Source organism: Homalodisca vitripennis, chromosome 3, assembly GCF_021130785.1.
Source record: "Homalodisca vitripennis isolate AUS2020 chromosome 3, UT_GWSS_2.1, whole genome shotgun sequence".
NCBI lineage: Eukaryota > Metazoa > Arthropoda > Insecta > Hemiptera > Cicadellidae > Homalodisca > Homalodisca vitripennis.
Window position 1 is genome coordinate 91,801,889 of NC_060209.1, and position 17,193 is coordinate 91,819,081.

The following is a 17,193-nucleotide window of genomic DNA, read 5'->3' on the forward strand; positions in this document are numbered from 1 at the left end:
AAATCTAAAACCATTCAAAATTTTAATGTCATTTTGGACCAGGAAAAGAGACTTACGCTGCAGCAAAAATTATTTGGCCCTTTATAACCCAGAATTGAGTACCACACAAGGGTTAAAGTATATACTAATGTGGACATATATGGGTATACTGAGCTGTTACTGGATTAACAGTTGATTTACTAACTAGTTTAGTTCGGAGTTTATGGTTTAAAAAAATAATCTAAAGAATATAGAGAGACATTAGAACAGAGGTATATACATAACATTTTTTTCCGCATAGGCTGTGGACTTGTTCGCTTGGAAAGAGATCTTAAACTACTATCTTTCGAAGTTAAATTTGAATAAACGGCTTAAATTTTAAACCAATAAAAATCAATAAAATAAATAAAAATACGTTTATTTGAATTAATTTGACTTACAACCTGTATGTTTACTAAAGAGACGCAGTTGCAAAACCAGTTGCTACATTTATTTTTCCCAGCAAAAGATCTCGAGCGGATTGTTTATTTAACAAAGTCTAATTGTTTGACGTCTAGTTGTGAGTGGCTTCTGTAATCTGTAAACCTGTAGCAGAGAGACAATGGTGTATAGGGTTTCTCTAAACGTATGTTTGGTTACCGCCGTAAAGGTGGATTCAGAGGAAGCTGGTCAAGAAGATTTGGGGTACCAGATAATGATTCTATTGGAGAGCATGAGATTATCTTATTGGGGATTCGGACACCATTGGATCGTAGCTGAGATCTCTCCCATCGCTGTCTCTGAAGAGTTTTGCGTTCGGAAAATGCCGTTCATTTATAAAATGCCGGACAGTAGTACCACTGGTAGACTACATTGTCCAGCAGGATGCAGTGGTACATGATAGGTTGGGGGACTTCACCAGAGGGAGAAATTAAATTGGAAAAAATCTCAAAATATATAAAAATTGGTTTTAAACAATTATTTTATAGCAAATTTTGAACTAAAAATTAAGAAAACTACCTAAAACGTATAATTGATTTGTAAGTAGTAAATAATCACCGTAAATTAAAAATTTATATTTTTCTGTTACGTTGAAAAAATTTAAATCTTTTTGATTGCCATGGATTCAAATGGTTGTCAACACAAAATATGTTATGAAAAATTTCAATCTTAAGCGGGAATTTAGCAATGAAAATTATTTAGTTATTTAATATTCCGTTTATTAGTACTCAGTAATAATATTTTATTTATTAATTCATTACTGTATTTATGGTTCTTTACTGAGATTGTTTTCCTTGTACCGTCTAAGTAGTAAACATTAATTAACTGCTTACTAACTAATCTAATGTATTATTTTGTTTCTATCCCTTAATTCTTTTTCAGGTTTTCCATTGGTAGTTAAATAAATAAATGGTAGAAATAAAAACATTACAAGAACATTATAAAAAAGGGAATTTGTACGTATGTATTATACCGACTACCACTTACTTTATAACAATTCTACGTAGGAAATTTAAAACATATATAGAACATTTTCATTGTTATATTTTTTCACCAAGTTGGTGTTTCTGATCTCAAAGAATTTGATTTGATTTGATTTTATTTATTTGTTAACGGCAAGCAGCCAATTCATACATAAATATACCAACAACATAAGGCTCAAGACTCAGACAATGCTTACTTGATCTACTATTAAATTAACATAGAGTTAAAAAAAAGAAAAATTGAACAAGTTTAGCAATTATTGATCAGAAAACAAAACCAGTGCGTGGCAATAGACTAATTGATGGATAACAGAGTGAAATATGCATAAAGATATATAACAAAAACCTTTCAACAAGATATTAACAATAATTATAAATTTATTAATACTTTGGTAAATAGACTATAAAGGTAATAACATCAAAAAATCTATATAAAGCTATAATGATAATAAATCAACAAAATCATTAACAACATAGTAATAACAGTAGAGAAAAAAATAAACTATATATAAAAACATTATATATTTTCTATACTGTTATTACTATATATGTATAATGATATATACATACATACAACTATAACAAACTTTCAACAAAATAATAACAACAATAATTAACAAGGTTTAAACCAATAATACACAGAACTGGACACTACCCACAAGAACGACAAGTATTAAGTATCACTGATGCTTAGAATTCTGAAGGCCCGACTTCGGATTTGAGGGATTCCATCGAAGAAGGGATCACACTCCGCGGCCACTAGATTCCCCAGGCGGACAAGTCTTGCTAGGGGACTGTTGAAGTCAAAGTTCGTGAGGTGATATCTATGACTCAGGAGATCACGAGATCTGGTGTTCGTTGGAACCCTAAAGTCGATCTCAGCTAGAAGGTCAGGGCACTGTATTAGTCCGTTGGTTATCTTCAGAAGAAGGACAACATCAGCGACATCACGACGAAGAGCAAGGGAAGGAAGATTCAGCTCACAGGACAAAGCCCGAACCGGAACCTCCATGTAGTTGAAGCCAAGCCGGACACCAACCAAGCGAACGAAGCGGCGCTGAAGATCCTCCAGTCTCATCTTAGCACCGTTTGTGTAAGGGGACCACACAGGACTGGCATATTCCACAAGCTGCCTCACAAAAGAAGAGTACAGGGAACAAAGCGCAGCAGGACTACTGATGCCTCCGGAGAACCTTGTAATAAAACCCAACATTTTGTTGGCTCGATTGCAGATGTGGTTCAAGTGTATACAAAACCCCATGTCATTTTGAAAATAAACACCCAAGTCTTTTACATGTTGGGTTCTTGAAATTTGGGAACCAGAGATGGAATTAAACTCAGACTGGCGTCCTGTCTTATTTCGGTGCGGCTACAGAGTTTGCTCTTGCGTAGGGTGGTAGGTCCTCCGGTAAGGCAGGTTAGAGGTGCAAGTGCGTGACGGACCAACCAATTCCAAAATATTATAACAAGGGTTTAAAGTAAGTATAAGGTAAGTTAGGATATTTGCGTTAGGTGGGTTAAAATTTGTGTAGGATAGACCATGTTTAGATGAGTTTTTGTTATTTTTTGTACCAAAGTACATAAACATTAAGTGACATCGGTAGAGAGCAGATTATTACCGAGAGAGTCCACTGCTCGTGTGAGGTACACTGACGCCTGGCGGTGACTTATCTGTGTGTGACAGCTCCCTATCTCTCGTCCCCTCGCCACGCCGCGCCGCACAATGGCGGGCTTGTCACCTAATTGTCCCTTTGTAATATGTTAAATATGATAAACAGCTCTTAGCCTAAATTGGTTGTCATCTGCAGCTACCCCACTCTGAAAATATCCCAGCCATAACATGGTTTAAAACTATTGAACTGTAAAACATTTGATCAAATTTTCCGTCAGTTTGTAATAATTACACTTCAAGGGTCACTTAAATATAAACTATATGAAACTGATAAGTAATAAAATTTAGTGTTAAGTAATTAAATAAATATCAAGTTAAGATAGTACGCTTTCTTTGAATGTCAGAAGGGGAGTAAAGAAAAATGTTTGATTGTTACTGATGGCTCATTGTACACTCGTCAACAGAGTAAATTCCAGTCAAGACACCAGGAAGTGTTTTAATTGAGATTTAAACTGTTTGGGTCATTGACACGTCTGATCTCTTCAGAGAGCTTATCGATTAGCTTTAAGAATTCAAAAGTAGTATGTGTCTGCTGTATGATACGAAAGTTGTCACTGCCTCTAGTTCCGTATTGGATTAAGAAACCAAGATTCCTTTTGTAAAAATTACTCAAGAGTTTGTTTTAAATTTTAAATTTTTTCTTATTTTTGATGAAAAAGGTTTGTTCTTCGGACTGAAATCACGGCTTCCTGTACTAAACAGTCGGATACATCCATTTCCAGAACGGAAACCGAAACGTCTAATATGTTTGTAATGGCATTGTCGATGGTAGCACTCAACGTTGCAATCTCTCGTGTTTACGGACAAAGTTAAACCGAAAGAGGAGAGAATGAGGTGAAAAATTTTGATTTTGCATCTTGAACTTTCTTATCTATTTATTTTACTCTTTTAGAATTTAGGTTTTTCTTTTGGATATCCGATGCTCATATTCTTGATATTGAGTATAAACTAAATGACGATAGCAAATAAAATGTTTAAAATTTATTAATGAAATAGTAATTATGTTGCAATTACCAAATATAATAAAATCGAAAGGTTATAGTTTTAGAAATGATAAAACCTTACATTTATTATATTTTTACGAACTCAAAACGTTCGTAATATTTCATCGTATATTTTCGTATATTATATTCGTATATTTTTTCAAGCGTAAACGATAAACCAAATATGGGTATTAACAATAACTGTCATTAATAAACCGTTGATAAGTATAGTGTAGCTTATACCATTGTAGTGAATCTTAATCGACCATCTTGAAACCAACTTTATTTCATTAAACATGCCTTGTCGTAACGCATATACGAGTAATTTTTTGGTAAAAATCGAGACTGTGGCTGTCATCTATTTTTAAATGACTGAACAAGAAAGATTAAAAATGTTTCTTTACAAATTTAAAATGGCGTATTACACTATTATACAATTTTTATACACATCATAAAATTCATGTAACAAATTTTAACTCTACTTTAATTACAGTTGTTGACCTGAAATTTGTTCAAATAATGGTTTAAAATATCCGTAACCCGTACTTTGCGTTTATAAGATTAGCTATTTTAAATACATGTTTTATTCTAAAATTACTTAAATTTGGACATATACGTACACGCGCATAAATCTATACTTCAATAATAATATTGTTATTTATATTATTGCCTAATTAATATTATCTTTATGAAGCATACATACACACACCCCCTCTATTGTACACACACACACACACACACACACACACACACACACACACACACATACGTTCTAATGCATCATTCACTATTATTATTCGTTACAAACGTAATATTGTTATATTAATATTTCTATTGCTATATTATTATATATTTACTATTGTCATCATATTATTTATTATTATTGTATATTATAATTTATTTCATTATTACTCTTATTGTTATTACTGAATAATATATGGTGGTTATTAGTTATTTAGTGGGTAGTAAGGGCTTTGTATTACCAATTTATATTTAATGTTTTATTTTTTTATTTAACCCACCTTGTGGTATTGATATACTTTAATATATATTATGGTACGGAGCTATCTTATTAAGTATACTTTAAGATATTTCAATAGTTAAACGGTATTGCCGTGGGTATAAAAAAATAGTTTTATAGTAAAACAACACGGATATTTAAATTTATATCATTATTTTTACTATTAATTGAAGCAAACCTGAGTGTAAGTGGCGTTGGAAGCATATTGTGACTCTCAAATTTAAGAAATGTAGTATTATTATGTGTATATATTTTCAACAAAACTTACATACAAGCTTTTAATTATACTTGTTTCTTTAGATTGTTTTCAGATCTGGTAGGAACTGAATGTAGGAAGTAAAGTTAACTACCAACTGTCATCCGTGATATTTCCCTGTGACAAAGGCGGCATAGTCCAACAGCACCTCGAGCATTCCTTAGGTAAGTGATGGTCATTGGAAGACATCCCATCGTTGGAAGCATCTCCGCATCGTTGAATGTTTCAGTGTATGAGCCAATGGGTGGATCTTAAAGTTTAATACAAAAGTAGTCTTTTCGTGGTTACTTGTGAGATAAAGAGAATGCATATTACAAATTCCTTTGTGCTATTTGTTTCCATTGCATTATGTAAGGCTAGTGAAGTAGTTAAAGCATTGTTTGAGTATTATGTTTCTTTTCTGTTGATTCAGTTGATTCGATGCAAGCAAGCTGTCTGAATGTGGTAACAATAAAATTGTATGTCTTGTTCCTATTAAAAATGAAATATTTCTCTGCATGTACGTAGCCCAGTAGTCCAAATTCCGTTTGTTGCCTTGTTAACGAATTTCGGAACAAACTTCATTTATTATTTTACGTCACGTATTTCTGTAGTCAAGGAACTCATAAGCATGTTTACTTTATACGTGAATGTTTGTTTTTCCATTAGTTTTTTCCAGTTATGGTTTTGTAGTTAAAAAAAAAAAAAAACAAAAGAACACTTTCACACACAAAATGTTATACTTCTTCCTATATTAATTTTCTTGTTTAAAAAAAAATGTTTTTAATAGACATTGGATGAGAAAATTATATAATACAAAAATAATAGACCAAAAGCCCAATATGAACAAAGAAATAAATACATACAGCTCAAAAACGTATTTAATGCTGATGTTGGATATGATTAAGTTAATTTCCATTTCGTGTTCGAAGACATATATATTTATTATATATATATATATATATATATATATATATATAAAATTTCAATAAAATTGAAAATATATATATACAAAAAGTTTCAATAAAAATTGAATTACATATATATATATATATATATCATTGTATAGTGCATTGTATCAGAAAATTTTAGTTTCAGTATTAGACAAATATAAGGGGATGGTTGTTTACTTTAAGATCAAAATCAGGAATTAAACCTTAACAACCAACTCTAACAACAGCTTGAAAGAGGAAATTTGAAATGGCGATACTCAAGTTAACGAACTAGATGCATGGCCATATTACCAGTTAAAGTGGTTATAAAACATCTAATAAACGTCCGGCTACAATTTAGTGGTGTAGACTTGATTACTTTTATCACTTGGGCGGAGTCAGATGTCGGAGGGGAACATCATCATCAGCTGTTGTGGCTTGAGCTTCACGAGGGTTGTGGGTGGTGGAAAGGGGAGGGGAAGAAAGGTAATCGACCCGACCTTAAAGTGTAGGGATGATCATCATAGGCTATTGTCAAAAATTTTAGTTTTACTACATTCGTTTCAATATAATCTTAAATTGTAACTGGTTAAATACGTTATGCTTGAATAATTGTAAACTGACTACTAGCACTGTAAACGACTACTAGCAATCAGTTTCACGGGGTTGTCAGAGAAAACAATCTGAGTAAAACAGTTTATAGCTGTAAAGGTAAGGACCATTGCTGATTCGGAAGCGTCCACATGATCTGCCCACCTCTTCTCAGAAATTAACGTATTTATAGCACTTGGTAGGCAGATAACGAGGGCGCTACCAAGTTAGGAACTGAGAGAGCACGCAGTTTGAAGGCTGTAAAAGTTTTTTTTAAGCTGATAACGGTCTTTCGTCCAAAAGTTTTTTGTTTGACTAATGACAGTATTATAAACAGATACGACGGACATAATTTCACTGAACAAATCTAAATTTAATAACTAGTAATTGAAACTTAATTTACTTGAAGCTTTAATCCCAACAAAATATCTTTTATGAACAAAGAACTAAACTTACAGAGTATAATATAACCTGATACATGGGTGAAAACGGTGTGAATAAACTTTGCATTTAAGTTGTTAAAAAAGTTCTTCCACATTTCTCACATGTATATGATAGTGTATATGAGAGCATAAAAATGTATTTTTGGTTCTCTTCAATTTATGGAAATCGTACTACCAGTTTGTCAACGACGATATTTATTTATGTCGTTAGTTATTTTATATAGCCTATGTTAATTTGGCATTAGTAATATTTTATCCACTGATAAATAAACGAAATCTTTAAATATGAATTTTATGCAGTACAATATTTAAATTTGAGACGTATAATTAGCTTACTTCAAAAATAGCTATGACAGCAGAAACTTTAGTTTATTTCTTCGAAATTTTCGACCTAGCGATAAGTGATGAATCTCACAGAATAGATTCTAATAGATCAGAGTTTTAGGACGAGATTTTAATAATGTAAATTAGAATTATATTGTATTAATAGGATAGGCTCAACAAACCTTTTAAGAGAATGTGTTGTTAAAAAAAGACTAATCATTTTTTCATTAATCATTCATTAGTCGTCGGTTTTTTCACCGAGTTCTGTGAAATCTGCGGTTGTAGGAATATTCAATTCATTTTAAAGTTATTCTAAATCATAAAACATGTTTTATCCACCCATTCTGAAATATAAAATTTTAGTTAATAGTTAACATAATATTATAGTGGAAGTTAGACTTGTGATAGTTAATGGAGAAAGAATCAAACGATGGTTCCTGGGTAAATTACAAAAGTGGTTACACCAATAGTTTTCAGTATTTGTACTTTAAACTCTAATTCCTATTTTCATATAATCACTCAAACTGGAAGTTAAAACTAACATCTAAGTTCACGGTACATGCCACGTCGTAACATTGCCTACACAATTACTTTCATGAATTCCTGCCTTGGACAGCAATCTGCGTCCAATGAATTAATGCTAAACCGAAAATGATAAAAATAAACATAACATTTCAGTTTGAAGGGGCGGATCTTTATCGTGACTGGCTCAAGATTAATCAAGCTTAAAATCATGTTTGTCTCATGTTGCATTTTAACTTCTAACTTTATGTATTTATTTATTCAATTTCAACAAAAACTAAAGGAACCAAAGCTGAAATCTTACGATTAATTAATAGAAACTAAGAAGGAAGAGGGTTGAATAATGATTATGATTAACAGTAAGTATTATTATCACAAATCGATAAATTAATTTAAACTAAACTTTAATTTGGTGTTGATGATTTGTTTAATAAAAATATGAGGCATTTTATTTAAAATTAAACCATAATAAGTAATTTTTATTAATTTTAGAATTCTTATTGTTCTCAGAAAGAAATAAGGTTGAATAATAACCCAATCATTAAAATCTATAGAACTTTCACACAACCTTAACATGAGCTTTTAAATTTAAAAAATGTATCTAATATATTATAATAGACTGAAATATCTGAACAAAGAAAAATCTTTTGTTACAATCATAAGCTGTAGCTTTGTGCACGCCCCATTTTTGTGTGGTTGTATTATAATTCCTACTGCGCACAAGAAAAGAATCAGAGAGGAACACATAAAAATTCAACCAATGAAATGTATAATGAATTTAATTTGACTCCTTAAAATTTGTTACCATTGCAAGAGCCCATTACAATTCTTGTTTAATCAAACTGATCAGGTTTCGGCCTATCAACGTTCTTATCTAACATCCAGTTGGGTACTCCGACCATTCTTGTCACTTAGGAAGGGTATTCCGTTATCTGATCCATCTTTATAAGCACAGAAGGGAAAATAGTCGTGAATTTGTGGAAGTCGATTTCTCCTTTGTTCATTTTACTACCTGAAGGACGGTTTATTTAAATTAAATTTACAAAAACCAAAGTATTAAATTTATTTATTTAAAAAGATTATCAATTTCGGCTACAATTAGTGACGCTATTGTGCTTTACCAAATTGCGCCCAATTTTAAAAGAAAGGGAAAGTAAACATTATTGTATACAACAAAAGCCATAAAAATTATGATAAAACTGTTTGGTACTGTCTTGGTATCTTATCCGGAAACTTAAAAAACCAATATCTGCCTGAAAAAGAATGTAGACTTGTACGACGGGTGTGGACACTCAAACACTATTTTTAAAGGCGTGCAAAATCCGGCATTCAGTTTTGTTCTAAGTAACAAGTAAATATATTAATCCAATTGTTATGATGAACGATGTTCTTTTAAAGAGAACAGATTCCTTGAAGTTTATGGGAGTGCTATATTTGTATTATTGAAGTACAGGCCGGAAGATTCCGCGTGACCTCGGCCTGACGATGTGCAGTAGCATACTTGTCATGTGAATTGGAGGGGAAATGTGAGGCGGCTCCCCCACTCCCTCTGCTTGCCAGCCGCGGTTCTCCCTCGCGCATCTAGGAGACCACGTGAAATCTCTCAGCCTGTAGCTGATGGGAGTGTATCTAGAGAGCTAACTTGAAACAAAACAGTTGGAAAATATATGTTTTCTAGATTTAAATCTAGCGCTTATGCCTATATGGTAGAATGTTTTCCTATCGGTGACAACTTACGTAAATAAAACTTAATTTCAAAAGACAGTTTATGGAGTCACGTAGGAATAAACACTGCTACGTATGAGTAACACTGTGTTCGCGATCTGAAATCTCTCTCAGGTAGATAACTAACGTAACACACAAATACAATCTATGTTAAAGTAAACAAAGTTTACCAGACCTTTAACATGTCAGATATCCTAAAAAAATTGTATCAAAAAAATGCACACTATCTCTAACATATGCTCTCAATAAAAACAAAGAAAAACTAATTATTGAAAGCAAAATAAAGAACACAGATCACAATAGGTATGTGCTATATTAAGAACAAATCATATTTCCTTCAAAACCTGTCAGTTGCGTCGTCAATGCTATTGCAAAATAGTATGTGCAGTTTTTGAAACTATAGACTGAAGTTCGCGTCAAGTAGGCGAAAAAAGCTTTAAAAAGATAATATAAACATATGACCTTGTAATGACATTTAATGCACAGTTAAGGTGTGTTAAATGTTGTTCACTGGAAAGACTAGTATATGGAAAATCGTTGGAGTACCTAACTTATAATATAACTTTTGAGTCTGATGAAGTAAGTTCAAATGAAATAATGTGTGGTGACCATATATGTGTGAAAAAGTGAATTTAAAAGATGTAATCCTGTATCAACTTACTGCAATAACGAAAGTTATTGTATTGTATTTAACAGATGTTCTTCTATCGGCAAGATGCCAATATGTTTCAATTGGACCAGTATGTGGGGTATGTACCATATGTGTAAAATATAATATTCTTGAGTGTGGGGAACTGAAATCATGTTCATGCAACTATACACAATCTTGAATTTACAAATCAGGTTGTTTCATGCACGCGTGTAAAATATACCAAAGTTTAGCCACATCATGCGAGTTCCAGGAACTTAGATATACGAATTACATATCTTAACTAACTTTAACCACCATACCAAGTTTGGTGGGAAACTTAACCACCATATGAAGTTTGGGTACAATTATTTCAATATCAGTATGATGTGTTATCTTGTTCACAACCTCGCAATGTATACCATAAATGTGTAAAGTTTTGATGAAGAGATCATTTTGGTGAAGGAGTTTCATGAACAACTAGATTATGGAGGAACTTTCCGGATGTTCTAACATGAGTGGTTGTAATTAGTGAACACGCAAAAAAAAATACTAACCATATAGGATTATACAAATACTAATCCTTTAAAACGATAATATCAATGTATTCAGTAACAGATTATAGATGGATTCGATTTAAACGCATGGTATATTTCTTATACCAGTTCTGTATTATACTTAAACGCTATAAATCTTAGCTTTACAAATACCTTTACGCTCTTTGGAATGTTAGCACTCTAACGTTCTACTTCTACAACTATTTTAACTTTTTTCAATTCTTCAACTAATAAGGTAAGTATGACTACAAATAGAGTTTATGATTATATGTATGTGAGCAGTTGTAACGAAATAACTTTTTATTTTAGATGTTTGGTCAAGAATATAAATGATTTAATTAAACCTTCATCATTATTGAAGATTATTAACGTTTTAACGTATGGCGAAAACATTGCAGTGCCAAGTATAAGCAAATAAGTGGGCATGGTTATTGACAGCGTGCTAGGTATTAAAAGTGCAATAAAACAGAGATTGTATGTAGTTTATTATTCGTGTTTTGATTTTCCTTTAACATATTTTGTGTTGTTGTATTACGTATCGAATTTAATTCAGTTTTCAGTTGTTCTGATAAATTAGTTTTTGTACTTCATACAGTAAATAATATTTTAATACGTTCTTGAAGCTCTTGTCTTATTGGAAATTATATATTACTTTAAACAAACTCTCCAATAATATAAAGTTTTTATTTTTGTGAGGCCTTTCGTACTCAATGAGTACATCTTCGGACTCACACAACTGAATAAAATTAATAATAACAATAGTAACATAAACAATTTTGTACTAAATAAAAACATGTGTCGTTAAAAATACAAAGAGGTAATATTCTATGACAGCACAGTATGTTATATGTATATATAAAAATAAAGTTTATATTTAGTTAAATCAAATAAAGTAATGGTGAATTTTGAAAAGGCCCAGGTTCGTTGTTTACCAGATTATTTTGGTTCTTTTTTATAAAAATTGTTTCATATGCATCAAGGAATTTTTTTATTTTGTACTTCTTTTAATAGGTTTGCATTTGAAAGAGTGTCCAGTTTGAAGTGCATGTTTTGCCATGGCTGATCTTTCTTCCTGTTGGTATTTTAAACATCCTCTATGTTCCTTAGCTCTCTGTTTTAACTTTCTTTTTGTTGGCCAATGTATTTTAAATCGCAATTGTCACAATTAATTTGATAAATTCCACATTTTTCTTCTTCATTAATTTTATTCTTGGTATTTCCTAATATATTCTTTAATTTAATTTTGGACTTTGTAGGTACATTAATATTGGCATAAATATTTTAATCGTTTTAACCACACCACATAATTGTTCTGTTTTGCCCATGTTTGATCTACTTTCAATAGGTCGGCTTCCTTTCTCGTCAATAAAACATATTTTCATATTTTTTAAAAGAGAATTAGTAATACAGTTCTTTGCGAAATACTGTTTACCCATTTATGGTGTGTTTCAAAGAGAAGGGCATTGAAGAGCTCTCCTAAAGATTGCATAAATATTTAATCTGCCAGTTTGATAAAACCGCGCCTAGCGAACTTTGTTTGATTTCAGTCTTTTTGTTTGATCTTTACTGTTTTAATTAAAACGTCTGTTAGTTCATGGATTTATAAGAGTGCAATAGCTTCGTAAATTTGTATGTTTAGTAACATACCTTCTATGAAGTAATTCCTTTTGCTGAAAATTTAAATCACTGAAACAATTATCATATATGTAATTGAGTCACAAGTACTTGTACATCAAAGTAATAACGGTTACTGGAAAATATTCTTGTTTCTGTAACCTCTTAACCTCTTCTAATTATTTAAACGGCCTACTTGAATAGCTATTTGGTTCAAGCTGTATTGTCAGAAAGTGAAAAATTGCTTAGTAAACATGATTTAAAATGAAAAACATACTTATGAAAAACTGTAATATTCAGTTCTTGCTATTCTGAAAAAAGGCAGTGATGAGGATCTCTGAAGTCGGATGGTATCCTTTCTTACTGAGCTGGACCTCTGAAGTATCAAGCATTTGAACATCAAGATGTGTGTCATTTACGTAAGAATTTTATTAGATTTCAATAGCTTCTAAAATGAAAAGCATACTTACGAAAAACTGTAATATTCTGTTCTTGCTATTCTGAAAAAAGGCAGTGATGAGGATCTCTGAAGTCGGATGGTATCCTTTCTTACTGAGCTGGAGCTCTGAAGTATCATGCATTTAAATATCAAGATGTGTGTCATTTACGTCAGAATTTTATTAGATTTCTATAGCTTCTAGTTTTATGTGCTAGAAAGATGAAACTTTGAAATTGGAAACCGAAACCGTCTCCAGGTTTCTACTATTATATCATGAATGGCAATTCAAATTATTTTCTGTATATTCCGTCTGAAGTCTCTTATAAGATTTAATGTGCTAGATTTAAGCAAATTGAGCTAGCATATTATTTGGTGCTCAAATTGATTGAGCTACCACATAGTAACATTGTCGCTGCACTTATTTTGTTTAAAATAACTAATTCGTGATTATTTCAATTTCTCAGTACACAACCAACTTTTAATGTCACGCGTTTCGTTAAGTAACACTTAAGACCCAATATGAATACCAAACTTAAAACAAATAATTGAAACTTATTTCTTAGTAATAATTATATTTATGTAACAGTTTTATCGATGAAAACTATAAATAATTAGGTATTTTTAGTAACTTTTGGAATTTTGTATATTGCAAATTTAATGCATTGGAAACTGTAACTTTTTAATAGCTCCAAGTTTAATTTTCAAACTTATTAATTTAGACAAAGAAATATTTAAGAGATAATAATTTTATTTGACTGCATAAACAGTTTTGAAGTAGTGGTATTTTAATAAATGAAATTAACAATAATAAAACAGGATGTATATTTTAGGGATTAATATGCTATTTTTAGTAATGTAAAAAAATATTAATTACCGGTAAAATTTCATAACTTATTAATTAGAGTTGTAGCATTTATCAGAGTTACTTATATTAGATATTGGTTTGGAATGAAGGTCTAAATACGCGGTATTCAAATTTTAGGTGGAGAGGAAGTTATCGGATACTGTGGGATGGAAATTCCCTGCTAACCTCAAACACACGCCTTGCTAACTCGTTTTAAGTCATACTCTATGCACTATAGTAGAGCATACTGCTGAATTATAAAACTACTAGATTGTTTTTGTGAATTTTATATTAGCATGCACCGTAGCCATTGAGATATCGGGGCTTCTCTCCGGGGAGCCATTTTCAGTTAAAAGGTGAAGTTTAGGTTTAACGTCAGTTTACTGAAGGTGGCTCTTCACAACAAGGTCGAAATTTTCACGAATTTAATTATGTACTAAGATTAAGTTGCTAATTTGAACATATAAACATTATATGTTATTTTTATTCCATTACTTTGCTAATAGCTCTTTAATTTAGATCATACACATTAGTTTACGTGGCAAAAATTAGATTTTATTTTTACAGTTATAAAATAACACACATTAATTTTTTATTATTAACTGGTAAGTAATTCTAAAAGCCACAATCTGTATATCTATATTAGCCAGGAATTCATAACAGGGCTATCCATATACTGTCTTTATTATACACACACAGGGCGGGAAATGATTTTCAGCATGATATGCTTACTTAATTCTATCAGGTTATATCCAAACACGACAAAATAAATAAATAATATCAAAGGTTTAGCTGATAATTATATCAAAGCAACAATGATTCTGGATGCACATACATAATCAAAGGGTAATCTTTATGCAAAGCTTTAAACTAGGTGTTTGGTTGTTCCATTATATTCTTTGTTTGTGCGCAGAACATAGTCTGGATAATTACAAAGGTTCTGTGGTGTAAAATCGGTTAAAAAACTTAAGTTCGTATCAAACAGCATAATATGTTATTTAGTGGTTTTACTTGCCAACATTTTGTCTAAATTAAAAACAGGTACTGTATTACTATATAAACATAAAAATTATGGATTTCATATTTACAATTATATGGTATGGAAAAAAAGAAATGTTCACAAAAATATGTTGATACATTTAATTTTTTACGCTCACACAGCATCGAAACACTAATCACACTATTAAAATCTAAGAATGTTTCGCACTCAGTTAATGTTTAACATGTGCTGACCAAAGTAGAAAAACTAGCGAGGAGGAAATATTTAAGCGTTTAATTGTGTGATCAAATTTTGAAAGTTGTGGACCGGAAAATTTTGATGGTATTATGAGACCAGCCTATGGCTGTGATTACACGTAACTTTCTAAATAGCAATTTTAGATCTTAGGCTAACTTGGGAAACATTTAACGGTTGTTATCTTTCAACATTACAATATGTCGGTACATGTACTTCGTATAAAAATAAATTTGTTATTAATTCTTTACAAGTTGTAAAACAAAATTTTATCTCTAGCCCATTTTGTTGAATAAACAAGATTTTCATAATCCGCTAAGAAGTAAGTTGAATATAAAAATGCTGTGTTACTTTCTGAGGAAATAATATTTTTCCAATTAAATTATACTAGTTTGATTATTTTTAATTCGCTAACCTTAATTCGTGATTGCTAATATTATATTATATCCTAATGGAGACCTGAACTATATATATATATTACAATTCTTATGTTAATATATAGCAAACTGTAACAGACATTAAAAGCCTTTTCACTTCCTTTTCTCAAACGAACTTTCTTCAATACCACGTCTTTTTAAGTTTATATTGGTGAATTTTTTTCATTTAAGACTGTGTAGTTTCTATATTAATTTTTGTATTTTTTTCGATTCTGTACTCCTCACATTATTCCATTTATTTCTTAAATCTTCCAGCAATTTTTCATCTCTAATTTCAAAATTACAAAAATTACTCATGAAAAAAGTCAATTTAGAATAAAATTATACTTTCACCGATTGCTTGGTACACCCAGACCGCTGAGGTCTCAATCGATACCTTCATCTGTCGATCCGCGTTTGTGTCAATCTGTGCCGCTCTGGTGACCACGGTTTTAATTACAATATTTATGATCCAGGGGAGTTTATAGTCAAGTATATAATGGATGGAATTCATTCCAATAATACATCAATTTCCTTTTGATTTAGCCATACAACATTTATAATGGAACTTTTTTGTACTCATAGTAAATGAATTAAATACTATATACGAGTATTTAACTTTTTATCTATCATAAAGTGTATTACCATCACAATATTAGTGCTTTTAATTATTAACGTTTATTCAGCTTATTTTGAAGTTATATATGGATTCTTAGTTACTAATGTTTATACACTTAGTAAAATTTAATCACTATAGCAACATCTGATAAATTGCTTTGGCAATTTTACCAAACCCAACACAAACATTTGAGGCGGAATATGTAAAATCGCTATTTACTTTCGTTAACAACAAACAACGCGATCTATTTATATTTTTACGATTATTAGGTTAAAACACAGCAATGTAGCTACTGCAATCACTGTCATGGAATAAACGAAAATCATTTTGCATTTGCGAACCTCGAGAACCCAAACCAGCTCCGTACGTACTAGCTCTTCTACAAAATGTAACCCGGACACACAAACATGATACGTAATTAAAACCAATTTTAGCCATAAAGTAGCTATGAAAATAGGAACCAATGTGAATGTTCGGTTTAGTTCCAGTTCACCTCTCGCTTAGTGTAGCGTCTGAAATCTGACGCTGTCACAGACTTTACTCCTGGAATCTGAAGACATAATAAAAGTCGGAGACGAAGAAGCTCAAAACGAACTCTGCATAAAAATACACCAGAGACACCTAGAATGCAAAAATAAGAGTAATCTTGATGAAGAGATATTCTCATTGATCAGGTACACAAATAAAACAATCACGAAGCACGGCGGAGACACCGAGTTTTCGACACATAACGTACCTATGGTGGTAAGGGTTGATTCAATGCGAATGTCGGGTTCAGCTCCATGTCACCTTCCGCTTAGTGCAGCTCCTTCGTCGGTGATTATTTTGGATCTTTTGAGACGAATATGGAATCCATATTCCAGGACCAAAGTCCCTGCACTGAGTGGAAGGTGAGCTTAACTCAACATCCACACCAATAAAGTTTTAGTGTATAATGAGTATTTATGCAAAT

General features: G+C 31.4%; 1 protein-coding gene across 1 annotated transcript; it reads right to left on the minus strand.

The window, feature by feature from the left end:
- Nucleotides 1-2,115: 2,115 nt before the first annotated feature.
- LOC124358285 lies at nucleotides 2,116-2,703 on the minus strand. Its single transcript, XM_046810581.1, has one exon. The coding sequence runs from the start codon at nucleotides 2,701-2,703 to the stop codon at nucleotides 2,116-2,118; it is 588 nt and encodes a 195-aa protein (XP_046666537.1).
- Nucleotides 2,704-17,193: the final 14,490 nt, after the last annotated feature.